General features: G+C 40.4%; 2 protein-coding genes across 3 annotated transcripts in view; both read right to left on the bottom strand.

Annotated features, from left to right (window-relative positions):
* The window catches only part of CPNE1 (copine 1), a 37,829-nt gene extending 20,459 nt beyond the window's left edge, over positions 1-17,370 (bottom strand). The window contains 2 exon segments of the mRNA XM_066330537.1: positions 10,139-10,235; positions 17,263-17,370. The gene's annotated coding sequence lies outside the window, so the exon portion shown is untranslated.
* On the bottom strand, positions 12,863-24,851 carry RBM12 (RNA binding motif protein 12). Of its 2 annotated transcripts, none has more exons than XM_066330536.1 (3): positions 24,735-24,851; positions 21,863-21,912; positions 12,863-17,405 (listed from the first exon to the last, which is right to left on the bottom strand). In XM_066330536.1, the coding sequence occupies exon 3, from the start codon at positions 17,381-17,383 to the stop codon at positions 14,744-14,746; it is 2,640 nt and encodes an 879-aa protein (XP_066186633.1). In that variant the 5' UTR covers positions 17,384-17,405; positions 21,863-21,912; positions 24,735-24,851; the 3' UTR covers positions 12,863-14,743. The 2 variants fall into 2 exon arrangements, with proteins under 2 accessions (XP_066186633.1, XP_066186632.1); XM_066330535.1 differs by having other exon boundaries at positions 21,863-21,944; positions 24,735-24,847.
* Between the last annotated feature and the right edge of the window lie 2,782 nt (positions 24,852-27,633).

Raw genomic sequence — 27,633 nt, 5'->3', positions numbered from 1 at the left:
CATATTTTCATCCCCAAACACACACATATAAAAAAACCCACAAAACTAAATGAGAAGAAAAAATAGTGAAGTTCTTCACCAATCAGAAAAACTAGCTCCAACTTGGGTTTTTTTTAACAGGATTTTATTATACTATTGGCTCAATTTTTTTCTTTTCCTCCATAAAGTAAAATGTCTGGAATATGCTTTCCTGTCTCATAGTAAACTGTAACAATTGCATCTCTCTTTCTATAAAAAAGTGAATAGTTTATATGAAATGTATCAGCTGACTTTCATCTCTTCTCTCCAAAGAGTCCCAGTTCCTTTCCTCTGAGAGAAGTGACAATTCCAAAAGTTTTCAAAACGCCAGCAATTAGAGCTTGGACTTAGAACGATGCCACACCTAAAACAACCCTCCACCCTGTTCCTTTTTCAGCAAGAGCCTATGATGCTTTCTCTGATTTACACTTCCACACAAGGCTGCAGCATCTCGGCATCTCATTACCCCAAGCTGCCCAGCTGGCACCTGCCAGCTCCCTGCAAGGGGCAGGCACTACAGCGTCACCCAGTGCTGACACTGTTGGAGCAGTGACACTTCATCACTTACCAGTGCTGTGCAATACACACATGATCAGAGAACAATCTTCAAGTGGTTACTGAGCTCAAACAGTGCACAAAGGCTCTGATCTCAGGCTAAACATACACTTTGCTGCAATTACACTGAAAAATCTTGGGGTTTTATTATTTTTATTAACAGCCTTCCTTTTTTTCCCCTCAGTATGCATTCGAGAACACCAATTGTATTCAGCTTGCAGACTGAAATCAACACTTCAAAACCACATTTCATGTTGTTTCACTGACATTTCATAAAGCATAGTTATTTGTATCCATTCATACACACAAAATAAACTTAGATTTTAGACTTGTGAGTATTTATAATGACAGAATAATTATTTACATTTGTTGCAACATAAATTTTTCCAGTAGTTTCAGAAATTTTAAAATGCACTGTTTTCCTATTTCCCCCAACCACTGTTGATAATTAATATTGATGTCTACTACCTGAACCTTCTGGTTTACAGAAGACAGTAGATATTTCCAAAGCAAAACCAGCAGCTAAAGCAAATTACTTTCCACAATATTATCACATTTCATTTATGAAGAATTTATTATAAATTGATCCTGATCAGCTTGCAATAATGACAGTTTAACAATCTCCAACTGCCACTAGTACATTAAAGTACAGCACAGTCTGGAAGTCTCAAAATTAATATAGCCACAGAAATTCAGATTACCAAGTGAAAATGAACTCCAAAAGCAGTAATAAATTCAAACTTGAAAATACAGAACACAGAGCTACTGGGTACATCCCATTATAGTAGTTTCAAACGAAAAGGCAACATAAGCAAGCCACCAGGTAACTACTGCTGCTTGAAATAGCTTGTAAGTATAGCTGTGGTTGTGCTACACCCCCATGATCAATGATTATAGGAACAATAGCCACAAACATCAGATCCACTGCACCCACAATGTGAGGCTCTTACTGGTGAGAGGCATCACCTGTGAAGTTTCATCTTGAGCCAAATTCTGTACATTCCCTCAAGAGAAGAGTTTTCAACATACAGCTTCATATCCATCAGGTACCTGTATTTTTTGCTCTTATTTACAATTGCACATGATATAACACCATTTTGAAGAAAAAGAAATACATCACCCATGTTATCCCTACCAACACTAGAGCAAAATACCATCCATAGAAATCTGCAAGATCCCAAGCACATACTGCAGAGAAGTCTTTCCCTGCCCAACCAAAAGTCATTCCCACTTGTTCAAGTAAAACACAGAATGGCCCCATGCTAGGTACATTTTAAGATGTGCTCAGACAACCAAACTGAGGTCCAGTTCAAAAAGTCAAAATAATTTTTACTATGCACACCAGCTTTTCCCTGTAAAGACAATCATAACTCCAACAGCTGGTACAATACATATGAAAAAATAAATCTCAGCTATTCAATAGAGCTCTTCTACACTGAAATGAAGCACAGCAGTAAAGAAGTTGGAACTAAACAGTCAAAACAAGATGCAAAATAAAAACCTGCTTTCTAGGAAAATCACATAGGCCATCAATGTTACATACTCAGAAGAATAAACAACTACCTGCTACTTTCTAGAGTTTCATATTTTAGAACTTCCAACCTTTTTCACATTTCTACAGAAAAAGCAGCGTCCTTCCACAGAGAAAAGACATTTTCCAACATAAAGAAAATCAACACACTGACAAGTCTATAATATTAAATTTATTATTCCTCTAGTGATTGAGCTTAACCAAAGCTTAAAGCAAGTGAATTGTAAGAAAAAGCACTGTACACTTATGGTTGAAGAAAAGTCCAAACCAAAAGTGATTGAAGGCCTTAACTGTCCCAGTTCAGAGCTTTGGAAGGCGTTGCATTTCCCCAAAATGGGCAACTGAAGCATAAACAAAATCCTCTTCACTTATCCCTCTTGTATGAGTGCCACCATTTAGTCAACTAAGGATCAAGAGCTGGATACTCTAAGGTGGGAATTGCTGAATTACACAGTTTGTTTTATACACTTCCATCCCTCAGTAAGCCTGAAGGCCAGAGGTTCCTCTTCAGGCTGGGAAGACAAGGTGAAGACAGTGAGCACTGGGCGAGAGGGGCATTGTGACCACGCAGCATGGCAGCTCACAGAACCCACAGTCACCCGGAGGATAAGAAAAAGCAGTAACTTTATGGCATCAAACATCATCAGCAGTATTTTTAGTAGTGCCAGGAGGTGGTACCTTCCTGAGAGAAAATGGTAGCACTATCACTGAATACAGCCTTGTGGGTCAGCCTGGTTACGCTGCTCTGCAAAAAATGAAATATAAGCAAGGATTCAGTCTAAGAAAACCTGCAGGGTTTTGTATTTAATCACACTAATAAATTCTGATTAAATATTGTACAAAATATCCAACTAGCTTTATGTCAGTGTACACCAAATTTTACACATTAATTTAACACTTTGTTTAACTCAAACTTGAGGTTTTAATGCTATGCATGCTCCAGGACAGATGATTTCCAAAGAATTTACTCTGTACTGGACTGGCCATCACCCCTGTCTTATATTCTGCTTACAAACCCAGCACAAATGTCAGCAGTCATGCCAGCAGGATGTCCCTACCACAATTTCCATAATCTTGACCTTTTGCTATCTAATAACTCAAGAAATTAACCCAACACATGTAACAGAGCATCTCTGTTAATTCATCTTGCACTTATCAAAAACCTGTCCCCTCCCCCTTGTTTGTTGCTTAGTTTAATTCCACATCTTACAGTTACCACCCAACATTCTTCAAAGCTCCTTCTCTCTTTTTCTGCTGTAATCCCAAAATATGCAGATCAGCAAAAACAATGCCTTCTTCTATTATTAGTTCAATTTTGAGGAGGCAGCCTGTTTCATTTTGGGTTTTGATATTATGAAGCTGATCTTAGTGCTGAGGTCAGGGTCACTTTCTGAATGTGTTATCTGAATAGAAGTTATAATCTCATCATTCTTTCCTGAACATCGTAAGGCTCTAAAAGAAATCATATAGTTAGGTTTGTAACACCAGACGCTCTAAAATGCATCTTTATTTTAAACTGAGATTAAGGGATTCTAATGAGAAGGACCACAGTCCACAAATTATTAGTCAATAAAGGCCTTTTCCAACACTCCAGCTCTTCCATGAGTCACAGAGCCTCATCCCACAGCCCTAGATGTTCTGCAAAAAATATAAATGGCTGCATTTTTTTCTATAATTTCATTATTTCTGGGGATTTGCTGTGGGGATGCAAGTGCGTTGAGATCACTATTGCCACAGGCAGGGAATAAATCACTATTCTCCACCCTGTGTTCCAAGCTGTCACCATACATTCAAGGGGTTAGTTAACTGCTATTATAAATTTCACATCTAACTTGAAACAAAAGGCATCTCCTAACTGTCATAAAAGAAAGAGAATGGGTGAACACTATGAAGAACAACTTTCTAAACAAACAGCTGTCAACTTGATTCAGTCCTGGTAAAGACTGCCCATAGTTCATCAGCCAGCCTTAATTCAAGGAATGAGAGCTCTCAGGGAGGACAGACACGCTTCCTCCAGGGTGAAGGAGAGACTGTGCTGATGCTGAAACTCTGAGCCATAACGAAGGGGTAAGACCCCCCCAGCCCAGCCCCTGAGCTCAGAACTGGACTGCAGGCCTCATCAAACACTTTACTGACCACTGCACACCTATGGGTCTGCTGAACACACAGAGAGGTACAACCTGTCTCTATTCACTGAGTTGTTGCCACATGAACCCTGAAGCTCCAGTATCATCACAAAAAGGGGGGTGGGGTGGGAGGGGTGGTGTGTCCAAAGTTAGCTGATGGGTACAAGCTCTGACAACCCAACCCAACCTGCAAACTGACTGAGGAGGCAAAGCTCCCATTTATAACAACAAAAATAACAAGCTTAGAACAATAAAAAAAAAATTACCTGAAACAAAGCACAAAAATCACAAATGGGATGGTAGTTTTGGTAATTTACAGTAAAAAATGCAAACAAGAACTTCAATCAGTTCATCTTCTTTACTGCAGCTCCCCGCTACCCAAGAGCAAAGTCCCAGCTCTGGGGAAAAAAAGCATCTTCTACAAATTCATCTTTCCACCTGTACAGTGTTCACTGTTAGCTTGTACACCACCAAATTCCCCTTAATCATGACCAATGAACTCAAAGAAATGCTCATGCATGCCTTCACTATAGATATATTCTCCACTTTTCTGAGAAATAAGGAACTGGTAGGTCAAAATTGAAACTATTTCAAATATTAGTTTGGAATATATCAGATTACAAGAAGTTTCACATTAACATCTGGACTTAAGGAGAACCTATTACTAAACCAAACTCTTCATGCAAAGAAAATACTCCAAAGTTCTTCACAGCATTTAATAGCAGAATATCAAAACCTATTTCCCTGAAAAACTAACTTAACACAGGCTGGAGCTTTGGATTCAGTCACTCGACTCATGCTACAATTGTAACAGCAATCCTAAAAGTATTCACTGACTCCTTCCACCAGGTGAGATTTTTTTCCCCCATTCCTTTCATATTTATTCAGCTGCTTTTTCTTTCCCCTGTGATTCTCAAGCATTTATTACTGAAACCTGAAGAATTTAATTGAAAAACATACTTAACATCTCAACCACACAGACCTTTGTAACAATCCCAAACACGTATTTTACACTGCATATCATCTCTGCCTTTCTCCAGTAAGGTCTTGTTCTTTCCCTTAACTTCAGCTATTTCTACTTCAGGCCTAAATATTCTGTCCCATTCCCCAGGTAAATCCAGCTGTCTATCAGTCAGTCTTCCATTTTTCCATCCAAACTCCTGGAGCTGAGATGAAAGACTACACCATATTCCTCTTTGGTTCTTCAACTACACTGCAGTTTCACCAGCAAGAGCCTCTACATACCACATCTTTACTTACATGCAGCCATGATTTTTGAAGCAATTCCTCAGTATTCATCTGCTTTCCCCTTCACAACCTCCACCCTCCCCAAACTCTGGAAATCTAAACTACAGTACTACTATCCTGTAGTTATACTACACCAGTATCATTTTACCCACTCCTCCAAAACTAGGTATGGTGACTTCAGGGTAGAAACTCAGTCCAATCTAGACTATCTAGACTAGTCTGTACTCTGTGAGCAGAATGAGTTCAAAGTAAGACTTTAAATACAAATATGCCAGCAATACATTTTACTGATCTTTACTATTTTATCAAATTCACATGAAGAACTTTGGTGGCAACATTGTACCAACAGCCACTTAATCAATGAAAAGCATGTCATACCTTCTTTTTATTGCACTTGTTGAATCATCACCAGAAAAGACTGAAGTACTACAGAGGAATTATTCACACTGTTCTCAGTCACCCCACAGTTATTATGGCATAGTAGCAAGTCTTGACTAAAAAATTAGTAAGGACATAAAGCAGAAGTGACCTTTCAATTTCTCACTTTAAGAACCATGTTACCCCTTCATGTTATATAAGTCAGCTTTTCCTCTTTATGGACTTTAATATTGAATTTAGCTCACAAAATATGATCCAGAAAAAATCCCAAACCTTAATATTAGTTCTGCAGTACTCCCAGGAAATTGATTTCTTTGACTGATTCACTGCAAGTTCAGCCTAATTGCAAACACTCTTTCAGTTCTGCTTTTGAGTGTATGCTTCCTTTTAAGAGAGAGATTCACTGTGATACTACTTTCTGTCACTAATTATTACCACCTACAGTATGAACATCTTAACTTCTCCATTCTAATCTGCTGCAAAATAATGACACTTCAAAACAAGAAAACCTAAAAAATCCCACCACCACAAAAACCTGACATTAAGGAAGTAGAATAAAGGGAAGGCTATGTCAAGGGATTTTAAAACTTGTTTTTTCTCTCACCCATCCAGGCTAACAATAGACCAAATCAATGGCCACAAACACCAAACAGACCTCATGTTCCCTTTCTGTATGGTTCCAGACTCAACTTCTCTTGCCAGTGCACCTTCATAAAAGCACAAACCTATTACAGCATGGCTTCAAGCCACTCCATTAGTGTCAGAGACAAGTGTGCCAAAATGATCACACAATCTTCCTGCATTAAGGGCAAAGAGATTACACAAATGCAGGCAGACATCTATTTCCTCAAGTAATCTTCCTTGTCTGCTCTCCACAGTATATGCATTGTAATAGTTTCCAATCTATACCCTGAGGAAGTCTGCTGTCATGAGGTCTGAATTTGCTAAAAACGTGTTCCACACCCTTGAGCAAACACTCTCTGCAAGCTAAGCACCTGAAAACCTCTACAACTCCCACGAGGGACCCTCTTTCTTTTCTCAAAGTGAAGTGAATAGTTTCAATAAACTTTTTAAGAAACGTGACTGAACTGGAGTAGATAGAATTCTCCAAGCAAAAACCTCTCTGATGAAAAACCTAAAGTAAATTTAACAGCTACAAAAGAATGAAATAAATTACATTCACTCTAAATACAGAGACTCAGAAGTACCACCATTAGGTGGAACCTGCAAACAAACTGCAGAGCACTACCTGTCTCAACCAGGCAGCAGTCAGGACAAACATCAGACTGACTGGGCATCGCAGTCATTTGTCCATCACAGATTCAGAGCTTTTATGTGAACCTAACACAGTAGCAGGGAGATTTGGAAAGCACAAAAAGATTAAAACAGTATCTCTGAGCTGCCAAAAAAAAAAAAAATCAAATAACAGGTTCTTCCTACCTAAACTACTTCCTCAAACCTAAACAAGACAGAGGTTATACTACATAACCACACCATGGCTGGCACAAAACACAGTTACTGGGACTCCTCTCGCCTTTCATAATAACAAATTAAGTGATCCTATAGTTATATTCGTTCCAGTCACTGCACTGAAAGTGCTGGTATTTCACAGAGATACATTACCTGCAGATTAATTAGGGTTCATAATACATTCACTTATTACTTCGTTTAAAACTAAGCAATTTAGGTTTCAGAAAACTTACTGTTGTTTTTGCTTGAAGCTGTTTTTACAGACCTAACTAATGACAAAATTTAATAGAAAAAGTAACACAAGCTATCACGCAGAAGGAAAAGACTACAACATCATCTGTTCCTGGAGACATTAGAGTAGCCAAAAACTGCCCACTCATTCAAGGTAGCAGCATGATACAGTGCTTGCACTGCAAGGAAGAAATGCCATTTGGGTTATTGTTTAACAAAACTACAGTGTCAGTTATCCAAAGGGAGGGCTAAGTGTCCAGATGACAACAAAAGGCCTTCAAAAAATTCAGGGTATTTGTGCAGTAGGTCATGGTGTTGTGCATGTAATTTTCCACATATACTTCAAAGGCTTTTTTAAGAGATGCATCCAGTTAAAATATACACACCGATTTAAGTGATAACAACTACAGCTGTCTTTAAAAGGCTTTAAAAATACTTACCATTAAAAACTATTCTGATTTACAATCTAAGAAAGCACAACACTATGCAGAGCTCAGGTTTAACTGTTTAACAGCAACTCTTTTAAATCAATTACCTATCTCATACATTCTATTATAACAGCTAAATTTTCATTTCAGATCAGTTTAAGAATCTAAGTATTTAGTCACTGGTTTATTGTGTGTGCCCCTTTTCACACAAACTCAGTGATGAAGTTTCTGAACCCATGTACAGTCTTCATTAGATTAGGACAGCACTTGGTTGTTTTCACTAAAGCATAACAGTTTAGCCTCAATCTTTCAACTTCCCCCCCTAATGCTCTATCTCAAATGATAAAGTTGAAGTTGCCTTTAAGTGGGGATGAAAACATTCTGCCACTGGCATAATGGGAGACAAATAAACTATACCACCACCACTCTGCACACCCACCTCCCAAAAGCACTTAAGTCCGTATTTGAAAAGAGCTCTAAGTGTTATTAAAAACACTCTTGTGTATTCATAGAAGACTGGACCTGCAACACAGAAAACTGGCTCTGCAGCAATGCTGGAATGTAGTGAGGAAACCCCAGGCAGATGAATTTGTGTTATTTAATAACTCTGCCCCCCCTCCTTAAGGAACAGGGTTTCCCATACATTCAGTCAGTAAACTACCAGTGTCTAATGTCACTTTATTAGCCTCTTCACTTTTCCAGCTGATTGCACTAGTGTTCCTCAAACACACATGGCTTATAAATTCTGCCCTTGTATTAGAAACATTTGCCCAATAATGAAAAAGCATTGGCAACCATCACTTCAGAGCTGAGCTTCCTGTTCAAACAAACATAGGCTTTCCACAATCCATATCCATCCTCCCGTCAAAACAAGTAGCAATGCTTGGGTTATACTGCTGAAAACAAAGAAGTGTCATAAAAAGCTCACTGAGCACATTCTGGCAAATGCCACTACAGCAAGGTCACTAAACAAATGGGTGCTACACAGAAGCTTCAAATTTTACTGACAGAGATCCTATAAATTTCATCATAAATTCTTGAAATAGTTTAGGTTCTGACTGTATCACTCTTTTCCTCCCCAAATCTGCCTAAGTGACTAGACAGCATTTCTAAGCTTTCTACTGTCACACAGAGCAGTGCTACATCCACATAATCACATTCAATGGAAAACAGCTGACATTAAACCATTTGTTCCAAACTCTGAAATTGCTAGCTGGAAGTTCCACCTTCCTTCAGATGGTCAGAAATCAGAGCCACACAATCCAACCAATTTCTTGTTTAAGAATACCAGAACCTACAACACAAAGAGTTCAAGGAGTCAACAGTCTTCTTGTAGTAGTGACCAGCTCAAAAGGCGAGGCTATGCCAGAGACAGTTTTAGGCAGGATTAATTCCTATTTTCCCTGTGCAAGCCTTACAAGTCCTTACTTTTTGGTTTTAAACTTTACAGGGAAATTAACACTCCTGTGTACTGTGCACCATAAGGGCAATCTCCACTCAAGGCCCCAAAGTCTTTCCTAGCTATGATCAGCTAATTCACTGGTGATTCATAGCAAAACAACTCAAAAATTGAGGAAAATGGTGAAGTTGGTGTGAAAATAGCAAATACAGAGTCACAAAATGATTCTGTGGAACTCAGACTCATGCTAAAAGGAAACACACTCCTCGTTTCTGAAAGCTTACCCAAATGTACTTGGGAAGCAACTAGTTAAGACCATTTGAATTTCAGGCTGTAGATGTGAGAACACACAAGAAAGACAGCCACAAAGGAGTAGTATTTGCCTCTGCAGAAGCAGTAAAGGAACTCAGACTTCATCTAGCTAATTCTCTCTGAAGCTGCCATCCTGTGAATACACAAATCAACCCATAATGATAACAAAGGAATCTGCACAGAAGTGAATACCAGCAAGTGAAAGGAGTCACAGCCAAACCATCTGACACCCATGTTCAGGCTGGAGCTACCAAAAAGGAAATTTCAGAGCTGCCTTTTTTTCCATTTGGTGTTTATAGCCAGGAGTGAAAAGCATCCAGGTCAGGGAGGTGGGAAACACTCCCTGCACAAACAACATTCAAACAGTCCACATAGTAATGAAGCTCCAAGAAAATTACTAACAATGTCACCTGTATAGAAAACTAGCCATAATTAGACCTACCTGATCATGAGATAGGGAAAGCGAGGTGGATTTCAGTACATAACCACAAATCAATGTGCGTACAACCAACAGGTTTTCATTCCATGGGAAATCCAGACTGTGGAAAAAACAGCAATCACATTCTCACTGTCAAAACCAGACAGGAAGACAACACTTTGAGGTTACTCTTCCTAGAGAAGCATTAGACAGCTTCCCTTCCTCTTCCTTTGTACACAAACTCTAGCTCAATTTTCCCAAAGCCATGAAAAAAAAAAAAAAAAAAAAAAAAAAAAAAAAAAAAAAAAAAAACAACCAGCCAGAGAGCAGCAAGGAGCATCAGCAAACCTGGAAAAGAGCAAAGATGAGCAAATGTATTTGGCAACTCTGCCTCCAGGCCAAAGCAGAGTTTATGAAAAACCTTACAGCAACAGATTTTAGCATCTCATTTTCTTTTCAAAGACATGGACATCTAAAGCAGCAAACTGACATAAAACTAATTTGTGTATTTCCCTAAACTCCAACTAAATGTTTCCTAATATGTCCAGTTTCAAAACTGCTTCTTTCCAATTAGCAAATATAGCAACAAGTTGTTCACTTGCACTAGAGCTGAATAGGAATTGCAATCCTTTGTTTCAGGGTTTAAACCATGCTTCTGAATAATGAATCTAAACCAGCTGCTCTCAAATAGTGGTTCATTGGCCAGTCTGAGGTTTTAAATGGTCCATAATACATTGTAGTTTCAGTTTTGCAGATCAGAAGGCCAACACAGTTCAGTGCTGCTGAAGAAACCACTGAGGGCCAACAGCACTTGCTACAAGAAGCAACAACTTTAGAACCACCACAGCAGAAGACTGAGGAGAAACAAAATATAGAAGCTACAATCATTATTTACATTTAATGCATCACTGCTGTGCATAGAAACTGGAAGCACACTCTCTTGTAGAGTCTACAGTCTTCAGCACTCCAAAATACTCTCAGAAAACAAGCTGCTGATTTTACTGAGTATAGGCAATGAGTTTAGAGACAGCATGAGTAATGTGGAATTGAGCAGCACACATGCTTTTTAAAAGGCAGACCTTCAATGTCAGCTGGTACACAACTCAAGTCTTCATTTTTGCACTGATCTTTCTCTCCACTCGACACAAATTTAGAGCACAGACACTCAAGGAAAATACCACATGCTATGAAAAGAATGCTACTTAAAATAAAGGATCCTTCAGGTTTCTTCAAACCTACAAAGCCTCAAACCTCTCATGAATCTACATTTAGACCATAGCAACAATTAATCAGTAAAGAACTGGTTTTAATGCTGATATTACAGAATGCCAACAAAATCTGACTGACATTTATGGGTAACTGCTTGAAATTTGGTAATACTAAGTCACACTCTAACCCAGCTACTGAAGTTCTTTCATGTAAGTCACAATTTTATCACCGACTAATTGCACTCATTTCTATTTAGAATGGGAAAAACCTCCACACTTTGAACAAATCATGTTGTGAATGTAATATTTTACCACTTTTTTTCAGCAGTAGCAGTTAGACACACATGAGGAACTGCTACAAACACCAACTTAGCTAGTTATATAAACATAAGTATCTTCTTGATACTTAGTATTTGGAGAAATTGGGCCATCAGTGTCACTGACTGTATTGTTCCAATGAGGCTAAGAAAGATGTAACCTCCTGACACTCAAGGCATCAAGGTCAAAACAACTCGGAATTTGAGCAGCATTCATCACCTGATTCTGCATACTGCTACCACTTGCTAGCAATCAGCGTGCGATGTTATATCCAAATGACAGTTTCATTCCTTCCACATTGGAGATGAGACCTCAGAGGTCCTACCCCTTAGTTTTAAGGCTGTCCATGAATATAGAAAAATGCTAAGTAAGTAATTTTATGAACTCTAGACATATAGTCTAAGGGTATCGCTTATAATTTAGCGTAACATGCAGTTTAAGGTTACTGCTAACATGAAACCACATTGTTACAGTAAATAGCTTGCACTGATCCCTGATAATGAACTTATCTCTGTGTATGTTTTAAAGGATGAACTGTAATTATTTGAGTTGATGTACTGTTTCTCATACATACAGAAAACCTAAGCATGCTATGACTTCCTATTTTTTTTTTCTAAGAGCTTACTCTTAAGGAAGAGGGGAAATTTACTAACTAATTTATGCTAAAAGATAAGGAGAATCAGCTGCTTGGCAAAATGAAGAGTCCCTACCCCACCCCAAATCCTCCATTCAAACATTCCATCCAAGTCAACATTCCCAACACCCATGGCTTTCTCGTTTGTGCTTTTTTTTCAGATAAGCATTGAAACATCTTTAGACCATACAGAAAAATCAAGAATCAGAAAAAAGCTTTCCAAAACAAACCTGCACTTTTAGCAAGTCCAAAGGAACAGGCACACAAGCATGTTTCATAGCATATGCTGTGTCTAACCCAAACACTAGAAGCCTTGGATCCATTACCAAGAGGATTACCATGTGAAATCAAAAGACAGTAACACAGAACTGGGTATCTAATTCCAGACACCTGTAGTTTAATTACATTTCACAACAAGGCAAGCATTGTTGTGATGCATTTGAACTTGAAAAAGCAGTTATCACCAGTTTTGGTGAGTCAACACACACTAATATCTTAAAGCAATTCTGTGAACAATGAAGCCAAGTTTTCCTTTTCAGTAATTTTATTCTAATGTGAAACATGAAGAAACAAGCACCCAAAAAACTCCAATATAGTATGAAACTTTAATAAAAGTTGCTTAAAAACAAAGAGCAAAATTTTAAAGTAAACTGACTTGACTCCTAGTCACACATCTTTCTGACATCAGGAAGAGTACTTTCAGTACTTTTTTTCAGGAAAAAAAAGAAACAAAGATCTGCTGTTGAAACATTACTCCCAAAGACTGTTGAAATGCATAACATGAAGCTTCAGAGACAGACAATTTTATTAACAGGAGGCTTAATTTTAAACAGTATATACAAATCACATGACTTTTGCAAAGTTGGGACCACCTAGTAATCTGTCAAAACAAAATTATGCTAATGAATTACAGAAGCATCTGTGTAATGCAACCGCCTCTTTATTGAAGTACACCTTTACACAATCCTTCCATGGATTCCTGTACTGTGAAATCCTCTCAGGACGCAGCGCTGCACAGGTTTGCAAATCTCTCCTACACACCACATGAATAAAACTGTTGCCACTTGCACCTCTCAATTTTGCCTACCCATACACTTCAGTGTTCCATGGTATGCAACACCAAAAGGCACTGTTCTTCTTTGTCAAAAAAAAAACCAAAACCAGTTTGAAGTTTACTATGTTTAAGTACAATGATTTGCAGGGAATAGCAGGATTTTTTTCAGGCAATGCCCAAGTCATAAAATTTATCATAAGCCAAGCAAGGATGAACCAAAAAAATTCTACTTTTCACGTGCGTAATTACTTCCTTTCCATTTCTCTGTTTTTCCATGGAAGGTTTCACTGCACAACAAAGAAAATGGCAACTCTTTACAGACTTTGAATACAACAGCACAACTTTATTGCAAAAATATATAGTAAACTCAGTATTTTCAAGTTTTGGAGAAAAATAAATTTTATCTCTGAATTCACCCATAGCAGTAATTCACACCAGAGTTGCTGAGGATACAAGTTTCTTTCATTATAACCTAATTTAAAACTTTATCTGGACTCCAATCTCCTACTAATAATCACCACTTTGGTTCTCTTAGCAGAGACTCTACATAAGTTCAAGAGACATGAGAAACACCAATATCCAACTAGTGTCAAAGATCCTTTCCCAACTCATTTGTGTAATCCTAACAAATCAAGCTACTTAAACAATAATTATTTTCAACTGAAAACATTTTGAATGTACTATAAAACTCTTATGATTTATGTTTGAGGTTAGCTATACTCGTGGCAAAAGTCTTATTCTGCACAGTTATAATTGCAATATATAAATAACTAAAGGTTATACCACAAAGAACAGCTTGAATTTTACAGAACGATTCCGCTCATACTCATAGGAATTAGTTTGGTAGACACATCAGCAAAGGGCATAATTCAACTGTTCATACAGTGAAAATTTTGGAAAAAATAAAGATACATACACAAAACAATTGATCTGTGTACACTGAGAATTCATTCAGTTGCAGAATAAAATCAGGACTTTAAACAAAGCTTTGACCTGTGAACAAAGCAAATTCAGCCAGCGTTTAACCAAATCTAAAAATAGCTATCTATTTTACAATGGCTTACAAGAACACCACTGAAGAGCTTCACTGACTTCATCTATTTCCGTTATCCAGAACTATGTCAAACCCATCTCAATTTCTCAATAAGCACTGTGTCCGGAAGAGTTTACCGAACTTTTATGATGAGTAAGAATCTGTCCAGCTTCTCTACATACTTGTACGAGGAAAATCCACCACACCTCTCTCCTTGCAGTTTCTCATGTAATGGCTAACCCAGTGCTCTGTCTTATCAAAACCAATCCGTTTTACAATTTAAACAATCCACAGGTTCTATCCTGAAAATACTATAAAAACCAATCCAGATGCATTTGTCACAGCACTATGAATATCTATTCTACAACTACTTGATGAAGAGCTACCCTAATACAAGTTTTACTTTTCTGGAACCTATAGGCCTGTCATTTAAATCAACAACAGCTGCCATAGCTTCATCACGAGACTCAAATGCAACCATTGCTTCTCCAGTGGGCATGCCTTTTTCATTGTACTTTAAGCACACTGAACCAGGGATCACTTGGTAACCATAAAAGAAGTCCAAAATTTCATCCACCGAAACAGTAAAGGGCATATTCTGCACTTTAATGACAGTTGGCCCTGGCTTCCCAGACCCTGTTCCAAAACCTGGGGGTCCACCAATATGTATGTTTCCTGGTCCAGGTCCAAACCCTGGAGGTCCACTTAAATGTCCAAGACCACTAGCAATTGCTGGAGGACCAGCACCAAAGGCAGGGGGCCCACTTAAATTGCCAGGACCATTACCAAATGTCTGAGGACCCCCTGCAAAACCTGCTGGTCCACTCAAATTAGCCGGACCACCTGCAAAACCTGGTACCTCAATACCTGCACCAGGTAAACCACTAGCTGCAACTGTGGGTATTCCCGGTCTAGAATCAGGAAAGCCACCTATTCCAGGTGGTGGCAAAGGGGGACCAAATGTGCCAGACCCACTGAAATTACCAGGGAAATTGAACGGAGGACCATTATTTGCTTCTTTAGCATTTCCACCCAAGAAGGCATGCTCATCCCCACCAGGGCCCTGTGGTCCTGGCACAGACACATTTCCCTGGATTGGTATTTTCAGGATCTTTTTCCCTTGAGATGGTGGGTTTCTCTCAATATCTCTCATTTCTTCTACAGTTATCAAACGCAAATTAACATCTCTTCCATTCAGTTTTTTACGGTGCAAGCGCTCTGCCTTACGAGCATCATCTTCAGCTTTAAACTGAACCAGTGCTTGTCCTAAACCTTGTCCATTATTATCAACAAGAATTTGTACAGAGTTTTCTTCTACTGCCAGTCCCTCTAGAAACTGAAGTATTTCAATTTTTGTTATATTGTATGGAATATTAGATATATGTGCACAAAGTTTTGGCAAGCCTGATTCTCCCTCCGCATTCATCAGGATTTCTCTCTGGTCATAGCTGAAGTTCTGCAATCTTTTACGAATCGTATCTATCTTTTCTAACATTGCCTTTTTAGTAATTGGATGTACCTGAATGAAGCGATTCCCTATGTACTGCTTATGATGACACAAAGCTGCTTTATAATCAGCTTCATTCCTAAACTCAACAAACCCCTCTCCAATTGCCTTCCCATTAGGTCCATAAGCTATATAAATGCTGTCCTCAACTATATCCAGCTTTTTAAAAAAATCTATGACATGTTTGTTCTCCGATTCAAAGGGAAGACCTTTCAAATAAACACAGAAACCATGCTCATGGGGAGATCTCGACCGTGACCTTTTCTGTCCAGTGGGAGATTTGGACCTAGGATGAGCCTGGGTAGGAGGATGTGCCTGCCCAGAGGGACCCATGGTTTGCTTGAAAGTTATGTGGCCTCCAGCAGCTACCCACTGTCTCTCTGTTGCAGGACTAACTTCAACATAGCGCTGAATCATCAGCATTCTGTTTCGCTTCAGTGCTTCAAAGGTATCTTGAGGAGAAAAAAACTTAACTAGTCCATTTCCATTATTTCGACCTACATGATCCTTCAGCATATGAACTGCATCCACACGGAGCCCAAGGAAAAAGTCTTTCACATCAGATTCTGTTGCAGTAAAGGGCATTCCATGAACGCTGACATACAAATCATCTGGATTGATTGGAATTGGCTTGACACTACCTTGAGAATTCATCTGGATAGGATTTACAGGATTCATGGGACCAATAAACAATGGATTCAAGCCGCTGTTCATATTCACTGCTGCTCCAGACCCATTCATTCCAGTGGGTAAGGGTGCTACAGGTGGAGGATTCATAGGAGGCATTCCTGATATGGGAGGCAGGGGCGTCATTGGAGGTACAGGGGGTACAGGGGGTATTGGAGGAACTGGAGGAACAGGAGGCAGTGTGGGTACAGGAGGTGGAACAGGTATAGGGGGAATAGAAGGCATTGGTGGCAAAGATGGCATAGCCGGGATAGGAGGGATTGGTGGAGGAGGTACCGTGTTCAGTGGGGATGCTGTGCTAGGTATAGTTGAGCTAAATGTTGGACTACCAAAGGTACTCCCAAGACTTGGAGGTGCAGTCCCAATACTGGCAGTAGAAAATGTGGATATGTTTTTATTGCTTTCATGCACTGTAGTAGAAGCAGTTACTACACTAGGAGAAGGATTATTAAAATTAGGTACAGTAGTAGGTAAGTTAACCCTTCCACTCATTCCAGAACTAGGTGGTGGTCCCGACCTGCTAGCATTTGCTGGTGGCATATCTAGATTGGCAGTTTCAAAACGCCTACGACTGAGTTCTATCATGTTCTGCATTTCAGTTTTACTGCTCAGCAACAACGTTACTTTTGACCCTTTAATTGTACCACCTGTGCGCATCATACCAAGCCTTGCATCTTCATCAGTGGCAAAAACGATGAAAGCCTCACCCAGTTCACCCCCTACAATATGCACGCCCCCATCAGGAATGGTCAATCCAGAGAAGAAGTGGCGAATGTCCATGGTCCCCGCCACAATCGGGAGACCTTGCAAGCGGATGACCACAGCCATGCTGCGCTGAAACAACACACACCTGCAGATGAGAAAAGGCAACGGCTATGTCAGACTACTGTTCGTGACACCATGCAATTACCTACAAACACCAACTACTATATTTGTTCATATACACCTAATAACATCTTGAAAATATTACGTGTGTTTATAGTCCAAGTTCCTAATTCGTGTTTGTTTACTTCATATAGACCGAAGTATTAAACATTTACCAACACAATTGGTATACATTTTGCACCAGAAATTCCAAAATAGCTGTTATACTAAGACGCACAAGTTAAAAAAAACAAAGGAAGATAAAAAATCAGGACTATTACATCAGTAGTTCAATATTTAATGGAATGTAAGCAAAAGAAGTATTTTAGGCACACAAAATAAAATTAATTTCACTGATATGGTATCTACTGTATCTGACAATATGACTTGACAAATTCTGCACCGCTATGGGAAACAAACAGTTCTCTTTAATTTGGGGAAGGATTTTACCTCCTGCCAGGTGAAGACAACTAGCAAAGTAACAGTGGGTTGGTTAAGAACAAAAACCCATTACAGACAACTAGCAAGGGTAAGACTCACAAAAAATCCTGACAGGGAGCATCTATATTATACTAACCTGATGTTTTTCTCCTAGCAAAGGCAAGAGGTGCAGGTGACCTGACGCTTGCTATTATAAACTAGACCCAGACATTTTGTGACAATAGAGGCCTAAATTAAATTAGCTTCTATGCATATCTAGCTAGATATATGACTTTCAGAATTTTCAAAAACAAGGTATTTTTTTAATAGCTGCAGTTATTCTGTCTAGCATGACCCATTACATCTCAGATATAAGTAAATGAATTTTACCTCCACAGGTGGCATTAACAGATGCTTAAGGTAATTCTGAACAGCTAGATCTGAACAGTTACCTTGTGACCTCAGAAGTCTGAGGTCACAGCAAAAGCTGAAGATAAAAATGAAACTAGATACTTATGACTAATGCAAACCTTCAGCAAAGGCTGAAAGCATCACATTAAATAATATTAGCACAATTCAACAGTTCAGAAGCCAGCCTCTCATCCTAAACCATCAGCAATAGCACCATGCTTCACCTGAGCCACTTTATCTCTGAAACAACCTGACTTCCTAAGTACAAGCCAGTTCAGCACACGTATGGAAGATCTCCAAGGCTCCCATAAGTCACATACCAAGAGCGTTAACTCAGCATTTGAAATCAAGGAGAACCAGATCACAGCATCCCAGAACTGTTTAGGCTGGGAAAGACCTTAAAGATCAAGTCTAACAAGATGCCCCAATGCAACGCCACAAAGCTATCCATCAAAGACTCCTGGCCATTACCAAAGCTCTGACCAACTACAATCAATAACCATCTCCCCAGCAACTCAGCTATATCCTAGCATACAGTCAAATCTCTAAGTTGGCTCCATTTGCGTGTCCTGGTCATCCAAATACTCTAAAGAAGACAAGTCTTGAATGACTAGGTAAAGCCATAATTTAACCAGGTAATGCTGAATTCAGTAACAATGAAAACAAGAGTAACGATTCTTGTATGGGGTGAAGAAGCAATAATTCTTTTGTTTGCATGATGGAACCTTAGATTACTAAAATGAGTCTTTAAATATTTTGTCCTGTTGACCAACACACCAGAGCTAAACTCTTCAACCCAGTGATGAACTCAAGCAACAATCTGGGGTATTACAGGGCATTGCCCCACAACTAACAACAGACACCATAAAGGTGTGGAGGTCCTTTCTCCCTCAAGGGAACAGCAAACAAGCCCATTCACACCAAGTCAGCTCTGCTGCTCTAGTCACTGTGCATGAATGCTGGATTCCTTACTGCACCACCCCGAAAAAGAGACTAGACCTTGCAGTTCATAACATAAGAAGATTCAGAAAGAAGAAAAATCACCACTATTCCACCAAGGAACGTAAGCAACAGAAAGGCTTATACTATATACTAAGCTTCGAGGATAATTTTTTTTGAAAGCAACTTTCTCATCTCCATGGTGAGGTAACAGACGCAACATCCTTGCCTTTAGCTCTTGTAGTGGAATTACACTTAATCTGAAAATAAAATTCATTACCCCATCATTTTCCAACAACAAAATAACTTGCCCATGAGGAAAAAAAAACTACGAGTCAAAATAAGGACTAACTATTCTATCTAAAACATCTAAAAATGTATCTAAGACTTTTTGCACTGTTTTAAGAAACAGAGTTTTATAATGATTCTGTTGTTTTGTTTGAATTTTTCCCAGCATTGATGACAAGCTCTGAAATTTAAGGTAAAATGAAAATTCTGCCTCCTTTAAAGAAGGTATAGTCAAGAGTATTGTAAACTCAAGGTTTATGCTGTGCTACAGGATTGCTTTTGAAATTGATGATCCTGAAGCAAGCAAGCAGTATAAAGTACCCCTGGCTTTGCACCTATGTTTTTAAAACTGGAATACTACTAAAAGCAAACCTTGCCAGGTTTACATTTCTTTTACTCCTATTATACATAGAAATTAGTTTCAGAAAATTTTATGCATTAGAAATTAAAGATATTTGAAGTTTCTCGTGTTAAGTGGGAGACTATTTTTAGCTATTTCCTTAATGCAAAAGGGATGACAATCTGATATAGCCATTGGCTGAATAAAGGCAACTTGGGAAGGTGTGTGTACTAAGGTCTGCTGGTTTGAAACACATTACATTCTTTAACAGAACTGACACCTGCTAGATAACTGCATTTATAAATGATTTTATGAATCAGCCCAGAAGACAATTCAACAGATGACGTCACAGAAGAGTTCAAGCATTTGAACATTTACCTAACTTCTGGGATAATGCAACTCTTTCAGTTTTGCATTAAATTCAAAACTCCGTAATAAATGCTAAGGGAACACTTGAAGTCTTGTTACTAAGTACTCTAATCAGATCCACTAAATCACTATTGAAAAAAAAATCCAAAGAGCTGCTTAGGCATACAGTCACTAGAAAAACTATCTGCAATGACTTCAGTGTAGATAATTACACACGGAGTATTCAGCAAATGATTGCTTAATATTAAGCAAGAGCTGACTCTAACACGGTCTGAATAAAAACAATTTTAAGGACTTGATTAATTAAATATTTTTGACAACGGAACACATAATACAGATGCTTCATTTTTTCAGAATTTCAATGATTAGACAGCATAGCAGTTAGTGTCATTTCTGTGATTAATAGAAAAATCTCAAGCACCAAAACGACCAAACTTTAAATTTCTAAACACTCACATAGCATGTTTTTTCAAAATGCACTTAGGAGACAATAATCCACTTGCTCAAATTTTCCAAAGAATAAAAATGCAAAGCCTGCTCAAATATTTCACTGTCCACTTGCAAAGACCAGCACATACAGAGGCAACATTAACTTCAGACACAAAACAGGCTGCACACCAGTTCAAAAGGCACTGAAGGCTTTTTGTTGGGCTGTCAGACATGTTCTCAAGCTGCCTGCTTTTCTACTATGACAATAATGTACTTCAAGGCAAAAGTGGGTCTTCTTGCCATTTTGTGTGCTTTGTGTATTTGTGTAAAGACAACATCCTAGGGGTGTACTATGGACAATCCACTCCCATTAGCAAGCCACGATCAAAGCTAGAGGTTTACATGCTGCTGACAACCAACCTCACTCAACTCATTTGATGAATTTTAACATGTCTTGACAGCACTATCTTTAAAAATGCTGATGTTACACTGGGAAAAAAAGGTGTAAAAGACGGCAATACTATTTATTTCATCAATGTGCTAGTTACTAAAATAAGAATAAGCTGGGTCATATATACAAATTCATAAGCACACCAGACTAGACTTTTAAGATGTATGGATTTTGCAATAGAAAAGTTCAGAAGATTCATCCTAGCCCCTGGGAAGTATTAAAGTACAATATCCACATGATACATGCACACACACATATTTGGCAATTCTTGGGCGAAGACTAAGAACTGCCAAAACACTGGTACTGTAGAAGACTTTTAAGTATGAGACTGTCTCGCAAAAGTTAAAACTGCAAAGTACAGTTTTGTCTTTTACTTTTTTAAGGCTAAAATCAACCTGTTATAGTCATCTTTGAGCCAATTTGAAACCATCTGATCCCTTTAAGTGCTGCAACACCCAGTAAGAACCAGATGATGTACACTTCTACACTCCAACATTTACAAACACACAGACCTGTGGCTTGCAGCAAACTAACTGCATTTCCAACAGTGCAAAATAAATGGGAAAGTGTTCCAGACTACCACATGCTGATGAAACAACAAAACATTAGTTTGGCAGAAGATTCTGTTTACAAGAAAAACACTGCCAAAACCACCATCACCAGTGGTGAGTAGACAAGCTACAGATTATTTGACCCAAGTCTTCTGACAGAAATTCACAGATTCCAAAAGCTTCATGTGTTTTTTAGGATATACTCAATATGCATATAAAGAAGTCTTCAATTCAAAAGCTCTTACCTGCAAAGACAGATGTTTTTTCTTAACAAGTAGCAGAAGCCAAGCCAATCCTGTGGGCAACCAATTAAAACCAACTTTTAGACTGCAATAAAGAATAAATGGAGGCAAAAATCAATGCAGGCAACACAACAGCAGTAACAGTCCACAAAGAACTGTATACAAAGAATTTCAAACCTGCCACCACCACAAGGCACTGCAACATACAAGAATCATAAGGGTGCATTTTCTATACATTATCTCTGTATGACTTACTGGCAAATGCATTGTAGAGCTTTTGTATGGTTTCAAGACATAAATATGCCTTCCACAAAGAATACGGAAAGAGTCAGAAAGTATTTAAAGAGTCTTTCAAATTTTCCCATCACCAATAGATGAACCAATCTATCTTTCAAAGGCAAAGAACAAGGGTTAAATACTTGAAAGCCCTGAATTTTACCAAACCCTTGCTCCATCAATAATCATATTCTTTCCTACAACTATGCATCTACTTATTCAAACAAAGTAACATAGAGTAAGCCATGCCTACGGAAACCACGCTGGAGCTGCAGCTGAAGAATGCCAGAGTCACACTAGCTGATGAAGCTAAGTGACATTTCACAGCCATGTCTAGTCAATTCCACAGAGCACACAGCAAAACTTCCCATAAGACACTCCACTTTCATTTGTAATCTGCCATTTCATTACTCAAATCCTGATCAAATGCCCATTTTTTTCATCCCTGTATAAAAATTATCTTCCTGGGTTTACAACTCAACAAAAAAGCCAAGCATTTTAAGTGCCAACATATGCATTTTGTATTTAAAGACAGGACGGAAAACCTTTGCTCTTCTTAATTACTTGGCAGACCACCTCACACTAAAACTGTGATTCTTTGGAAAGCCATTGAGGAATGAATCTCACTAAGAACAGATAACTGCCTCCTCCTCACACAACCCCAACAAGCTGGTTTCAGTTACAAGCATCATTACCAAAGTGAACTTAGAGCAAGAGGTACTAACAAATCCTTCACAAACTCCCTAACAGAAGGAATTAAAACAAACATAGCTATTCGCACATCTTTCAGGACATTAATGGCACACTTAGAAGTGAGAAAGTATAACTGCACTATACAGACTTATATTAAAATGGCAAATGCATTTAGAAAAATAAGACTTTTGCTTATTAGACTTTTAAGAGAAACATGCAATCCTATATTAGAAGGACTCAACTACATACTTTCATGTATACCAGTATCAAGCAGCAGTTTACAAATTAAGAAATTTAATCACCTGAAAAACAGTTTCATGCAAAATCACAACACACCTGCTTCAAGCAGCAGATAAATCTTTCGTGCACAAGGAATTTCCCATTTAGAAGAAAACCCCAAATCATTAGACGGATTTCCAGTATAACAACCACGGTGTTGCATTCGTTCCTCTTTACAACACTGAAAACAAGCTGAAGATTTGCAGTAGACTAAGGCAACACAAACAAAACCAGGCAGCATTCAGAACAGGTGCAAAACTCCACTCTGCTATGTTTAATTTCTCCACCAAATACCATCTACTTTTCATTTCAAGTCTCAAATACCTCAGTTTTAAAGAAAACCATCCATGCCTTCTGTAGGTAAAAATAATCTTTCCAATCAACGGAATACGAAAGAGCACATGAACCAAACAAACACCGGCTGGAGCACAGGTGTTCCCACCAAACGCTGGCACCACATCTCGAGAGTTATCCAGAGGAACTCCACAACACCCTGTTAGCTGTACAGAAAGACCCAGCATCCTCTGGATACACAACGAACGATTAAATCAGACGAATCCACCAAGGAAACAACCGGCCGACTTGCCTGCCTAACCCCAGCAGATCAAGGTGGGGAAGTAAACCACTACGAATAACAGGTAAGTTTAAGAGCGAGTAAAACCAGAGTCATGAGGTATTTTTCGAAAAAAAACTCACAGTGTATTTTCGGGACCCATCGGAACGCTGATTCGTTTCTTTTCTGGGGAAGAGTGGCTTTAAGTTGTTTTTTCGTTTATAGATTTTGGGGGAGGGGGTTGGCATTTTGTTTGTTTGGCTGTTGATGTTTGGGTTTTTTTCGGGGGGTGTTGTTTTGTTGTGCTTTTTTTTTGTTGTTTTGTTTTGGGGGTTTTTGTTTGTTTTGTTGTGGGTTTTGGTTGGTTGGATTTTTTGTAGCGGAATTGATTCTTATTAGCAAAAGAGAGCGTTACTTTACTGACCAGCAACTTCGCTGGTGTCTATAGGGTACCCCCGACGAGCGCCGCAGACGGGGGGACCTTCCTCTCCGCAAAGCGTGGAGTGTTTGCCTCGCTTCGTTCCCCGGGGCCAGGCAAGGCGCAGACAACCCGCCCGAACACCCGCGGGATCCAGAGCCGCCGGGGCCCCGTGCCGGCAACGGGACCGCGCAGCTCCCCGCCGCACCCAGCCCGCCGGGCGCCGCTCCGGACTCGTCAAATCCCCGCCTTAGGCCCCAGCACAGTCCCAGCCATGCGGTCCTTGCCCCGGCTCAGGCTCAGGCGCCGCCGCAAGGTCACTCGGCCACCCCCGCCGGACGGGCCCGCGGCGCCTTCGCTCGGCCCGCACAGACTCACCTGCCCGCGCAGCTCCGCGGGCCGCCGGGCGGCGAGAGGGCCAGGGACGGGAGAGCGGCCGGGGCCGGCCCGAGCCGCGGGCCTCAGCGCGCCGGGCCGCACCGAGGCGGGTGCGGTCCCACTCGGCGCCCCGGGCGGGAGGCGCCGCCCGGCCCGGCCCTTTGTGCGCGGGGAAGCGCCCGCCCGGCCTCCCTCCCCGTGTCTCCCGCCGCGCCGCGGGCCCGCAGCGCGGGGTTGGGCAGGCGGCCCGGCCTGCCCGGGCGCCGCCGCGCTCTTACCGAGGAATCTGTACGGGACAAAGGATTAGAACGGATCCGCCCCGCCCGGGCCCGCGGCGCGCCGAGCCCCGCGCACCGACCGCAGCCGCACAAAATGGCCGCCGCGATGCGGCGCCGCCAGGGGGGCGGGGGCCGGGCGGGGCAGCGCCAGGGAGGTGGGGTCGCGCTCGGGCGGACGGCGCGTGCGCAGGCCTGGGCGGAGCCGCGGCCCTCGGGGCAATCCGCGGCCACTGCCGGGCCCGCGCTTTGAGCCTGGTCGCCGCTCGGCGTGCCGCTGAAGGCTGGTGCTGAGGAAACGGGGACTCAGGAAGAGCATTGAATTTCTAGCGAAGACAAAACTCCTGAGAGCAATTGTTTCTAACCTCTTGACGTACGACAAAGTCGCAGAATTAAAATTCAAAGACTCCTGGGAGCCGACGCCCCGTGCTGAGTTTGTCCTTGGCTTAGTACAGCACCAATAACCGGGCCGTCAGTCCCCTGAGCTCAGGGCTCCCGGACCCTTCTGGGTTCTCTTGTCACTGTGCTTCAGTGGACACAGGCACAGTAGCACCAGCCATTTCCAAGGGGGAGGGAGAAACCTGTAATAAATGATCAGCCAATTTTATCAATAAAGGAATTTATTGAAAATCGAAATTGAAAGTCCAAGAAAGCCACAAGCAAAGATCAGCATCGACCCCGGGGTCGATACTGGGTGAACCTCAGATTCGACCTCTATTGCACCGAATCCCCCTCCGTTCACGGATTAGGTCTTTGCAGGGTCGGTTTATATACAGTTTTTCAACCGGACAGTGGGTTGCCTCGTTCTTTTGTCCCTCTTGTTTTCTTTGCATGAACAGTTTCCCGGGAAGGGACGGACACTTGATGACATTTATGGGAACCAGGTTTTGGGATACACATCCATAATGATGCAGATAATATGTCTAACAGGTGTTGATCAGTGGGTCGTGGGCAGACCCATCTTTGTGTTGCCCGGAACGAAGTTAAAACACAAACTAACAAGGAGTCAGTTTATGTCGTGCTTTATTCGGGGCCCGGGGACTTGGGGACCAACGTCCCAAATCAGGATTCCCAAAGACCCTCATCAAGACTCAGGTTTTTATACCTTTTTACAAAGATTACAAACAGAAAAATTTTTGATAAAGCAATGACGTTCAGCTACTAGGTAACAGGCTTCTAAAGTAATAAATTCTACATGCTTGTCTTATTTAAAACTATAGGTTAATTACCAAAATTTACCTTCCCCCGTCACTAGAGCCCCTCCTAGTAATATTTCAAACTTTATCTTTAAGACGGTTTTCCCTTTCAGCATGTTCTTCATGCTTTGCTAATCCCTTTGATTATTGTTTCCACAGACCCAGCACCTTCCCAGGCTACCTTCCCAAGGCCTAGTGCCCTAATGCTAGCCAAGAAGCCTTAGCATAACTACTGCTATATGATTTTCTGATATTTTGGTAACATTTCCCCCCTTTTGAGCATTCTTCAAAAATCTTCTTTGCAAGGATGCTCAATTCTTCAAGTTGTGGTTTCAACATACGGCAGGGGAGCAGTTCTTCTAGAAGTTGGAGCCATTACTTCATTTCGGGTTACTGCTTTCATGATCTTCCGGGTATGAGTTCCTTCCTGGATAATCATTCCCAGAAGGCACCTGTATGAGATTACTACTACAATAATGATTATTACAATCATGATCATATATTGTATCACTGAAGAGATCCAACCAGAGATCTGGATTCCAAATGAGCTAAATAAAGCTCCAACCCAATTATGTTCTGCCTCCTTCTCTACCTCCTGGACTTTTGATTCAATTTGGTCTAATTGGCTAATATCCCTCTCTACTTCGGTAGTCACATTTGGGATGTGTATACAGCAATGGTCATCCTTACCCTTCAAATACCCACACACCCCATGTTCCTTGAGTAATATCATATCCAATGCCATACGATTTTGTATTGTCATCCTTGTGGTTTCCCTGATAGGTGGATGCATGGTAAGGTTTGCCATACAGAATCTCGTATGGGCTTACACCAACTTTCTCCTTCGGTTTGATTCTTATTCTTAGTAGGGCCAGTGGTAAAGCTTGTGGCCACTGGATTTTGGCCTCCTGGCATATTTTCTTGATCTGCCCTTTTAGTGTCTGATTCATCCTCTCTACCTGTCCACTCGATTGAGGCCTCCATGGAGTATGTAAGTTCCACATGATTCCCAACATCCTAGCTATCTCCTGCACAATTCCTGCCACAAAATGAGGACCCCTGTCTGATGATAGCCCTAATGGCACCCCAAATCTAGGGATTATTTCTCTCAATAATGTTTTAACTACTTCTCTAGCCTGATTTGTTCTGCAAGGGAAAGCTTCTGGCCATCCCGAAAAGGTACACACATAAACCAACAAATATTTATACCTCTGTGCTTTAGGTAACTCAGAAAAGTCTACTTGCCAATAGTCTCCAGGCTGTGGTCCAATTTGTATTTTACCCATTTGCACCTGTTTTCTTACCACCGGATTGTTCTTAATACACAAAGGGCACATAGCATTGATCCTTTTAGCCATTGTTAGCATCTGGTTAGAGATTATCTCATTTTTCAAGAATTTTGTCAGCGCCTCTGTTCCCCAATGGCATTTATTATGTTCTATTTCCAAAACTGTTTTCATGATCCTCTGAGGCAGTACCACCTGTCCAGTAGAAGTTACATACCATCCTCTTAAATTTTTCCGAGCTTGAACAAATGCTGCCAATTTTTTATCATCTGGCAAGTAGAGGGGTCGTTGATCCATAAACGGTGTGGCTGGATTGGTTCGTGTGGGCAGTAATACCAACTGAGTCCATACCTCTCGGGCTGCCTGCTTGGCCGTCCGGTCTGCGAACTGGTTCCCTTGGAATGCTTTCCCTTCCTCGTT

This window comes from Sylvia atricapilla, chromosome 16, assembly GCF_009819655.1.
Source record: "Sylvia atricapilla isolate bSylAtr1 chromosome 16, bSylAtr1.pri, whole genome shotgun sequence".
NCBI lineage: Eukaryota > Metazoa > Chordata > Aves > Passeriformes > Sylviidae > Sylvia > Sylvia atricapilla.
Note: the sequence above shows the minus strand (reverse complement) of the source record. Positions and strands in the feature narration are given on the sequence as shown.

Excerpts from the sequence above, each read along its gene's own strand:
- RBM12 (XM_066330536.1), bottom strand. The coding sequence starts at position 17,383 with ATGGCTGTGGTCATCCGCTTGCAAGGTCTCCCGATTGTGGCGGGGACC.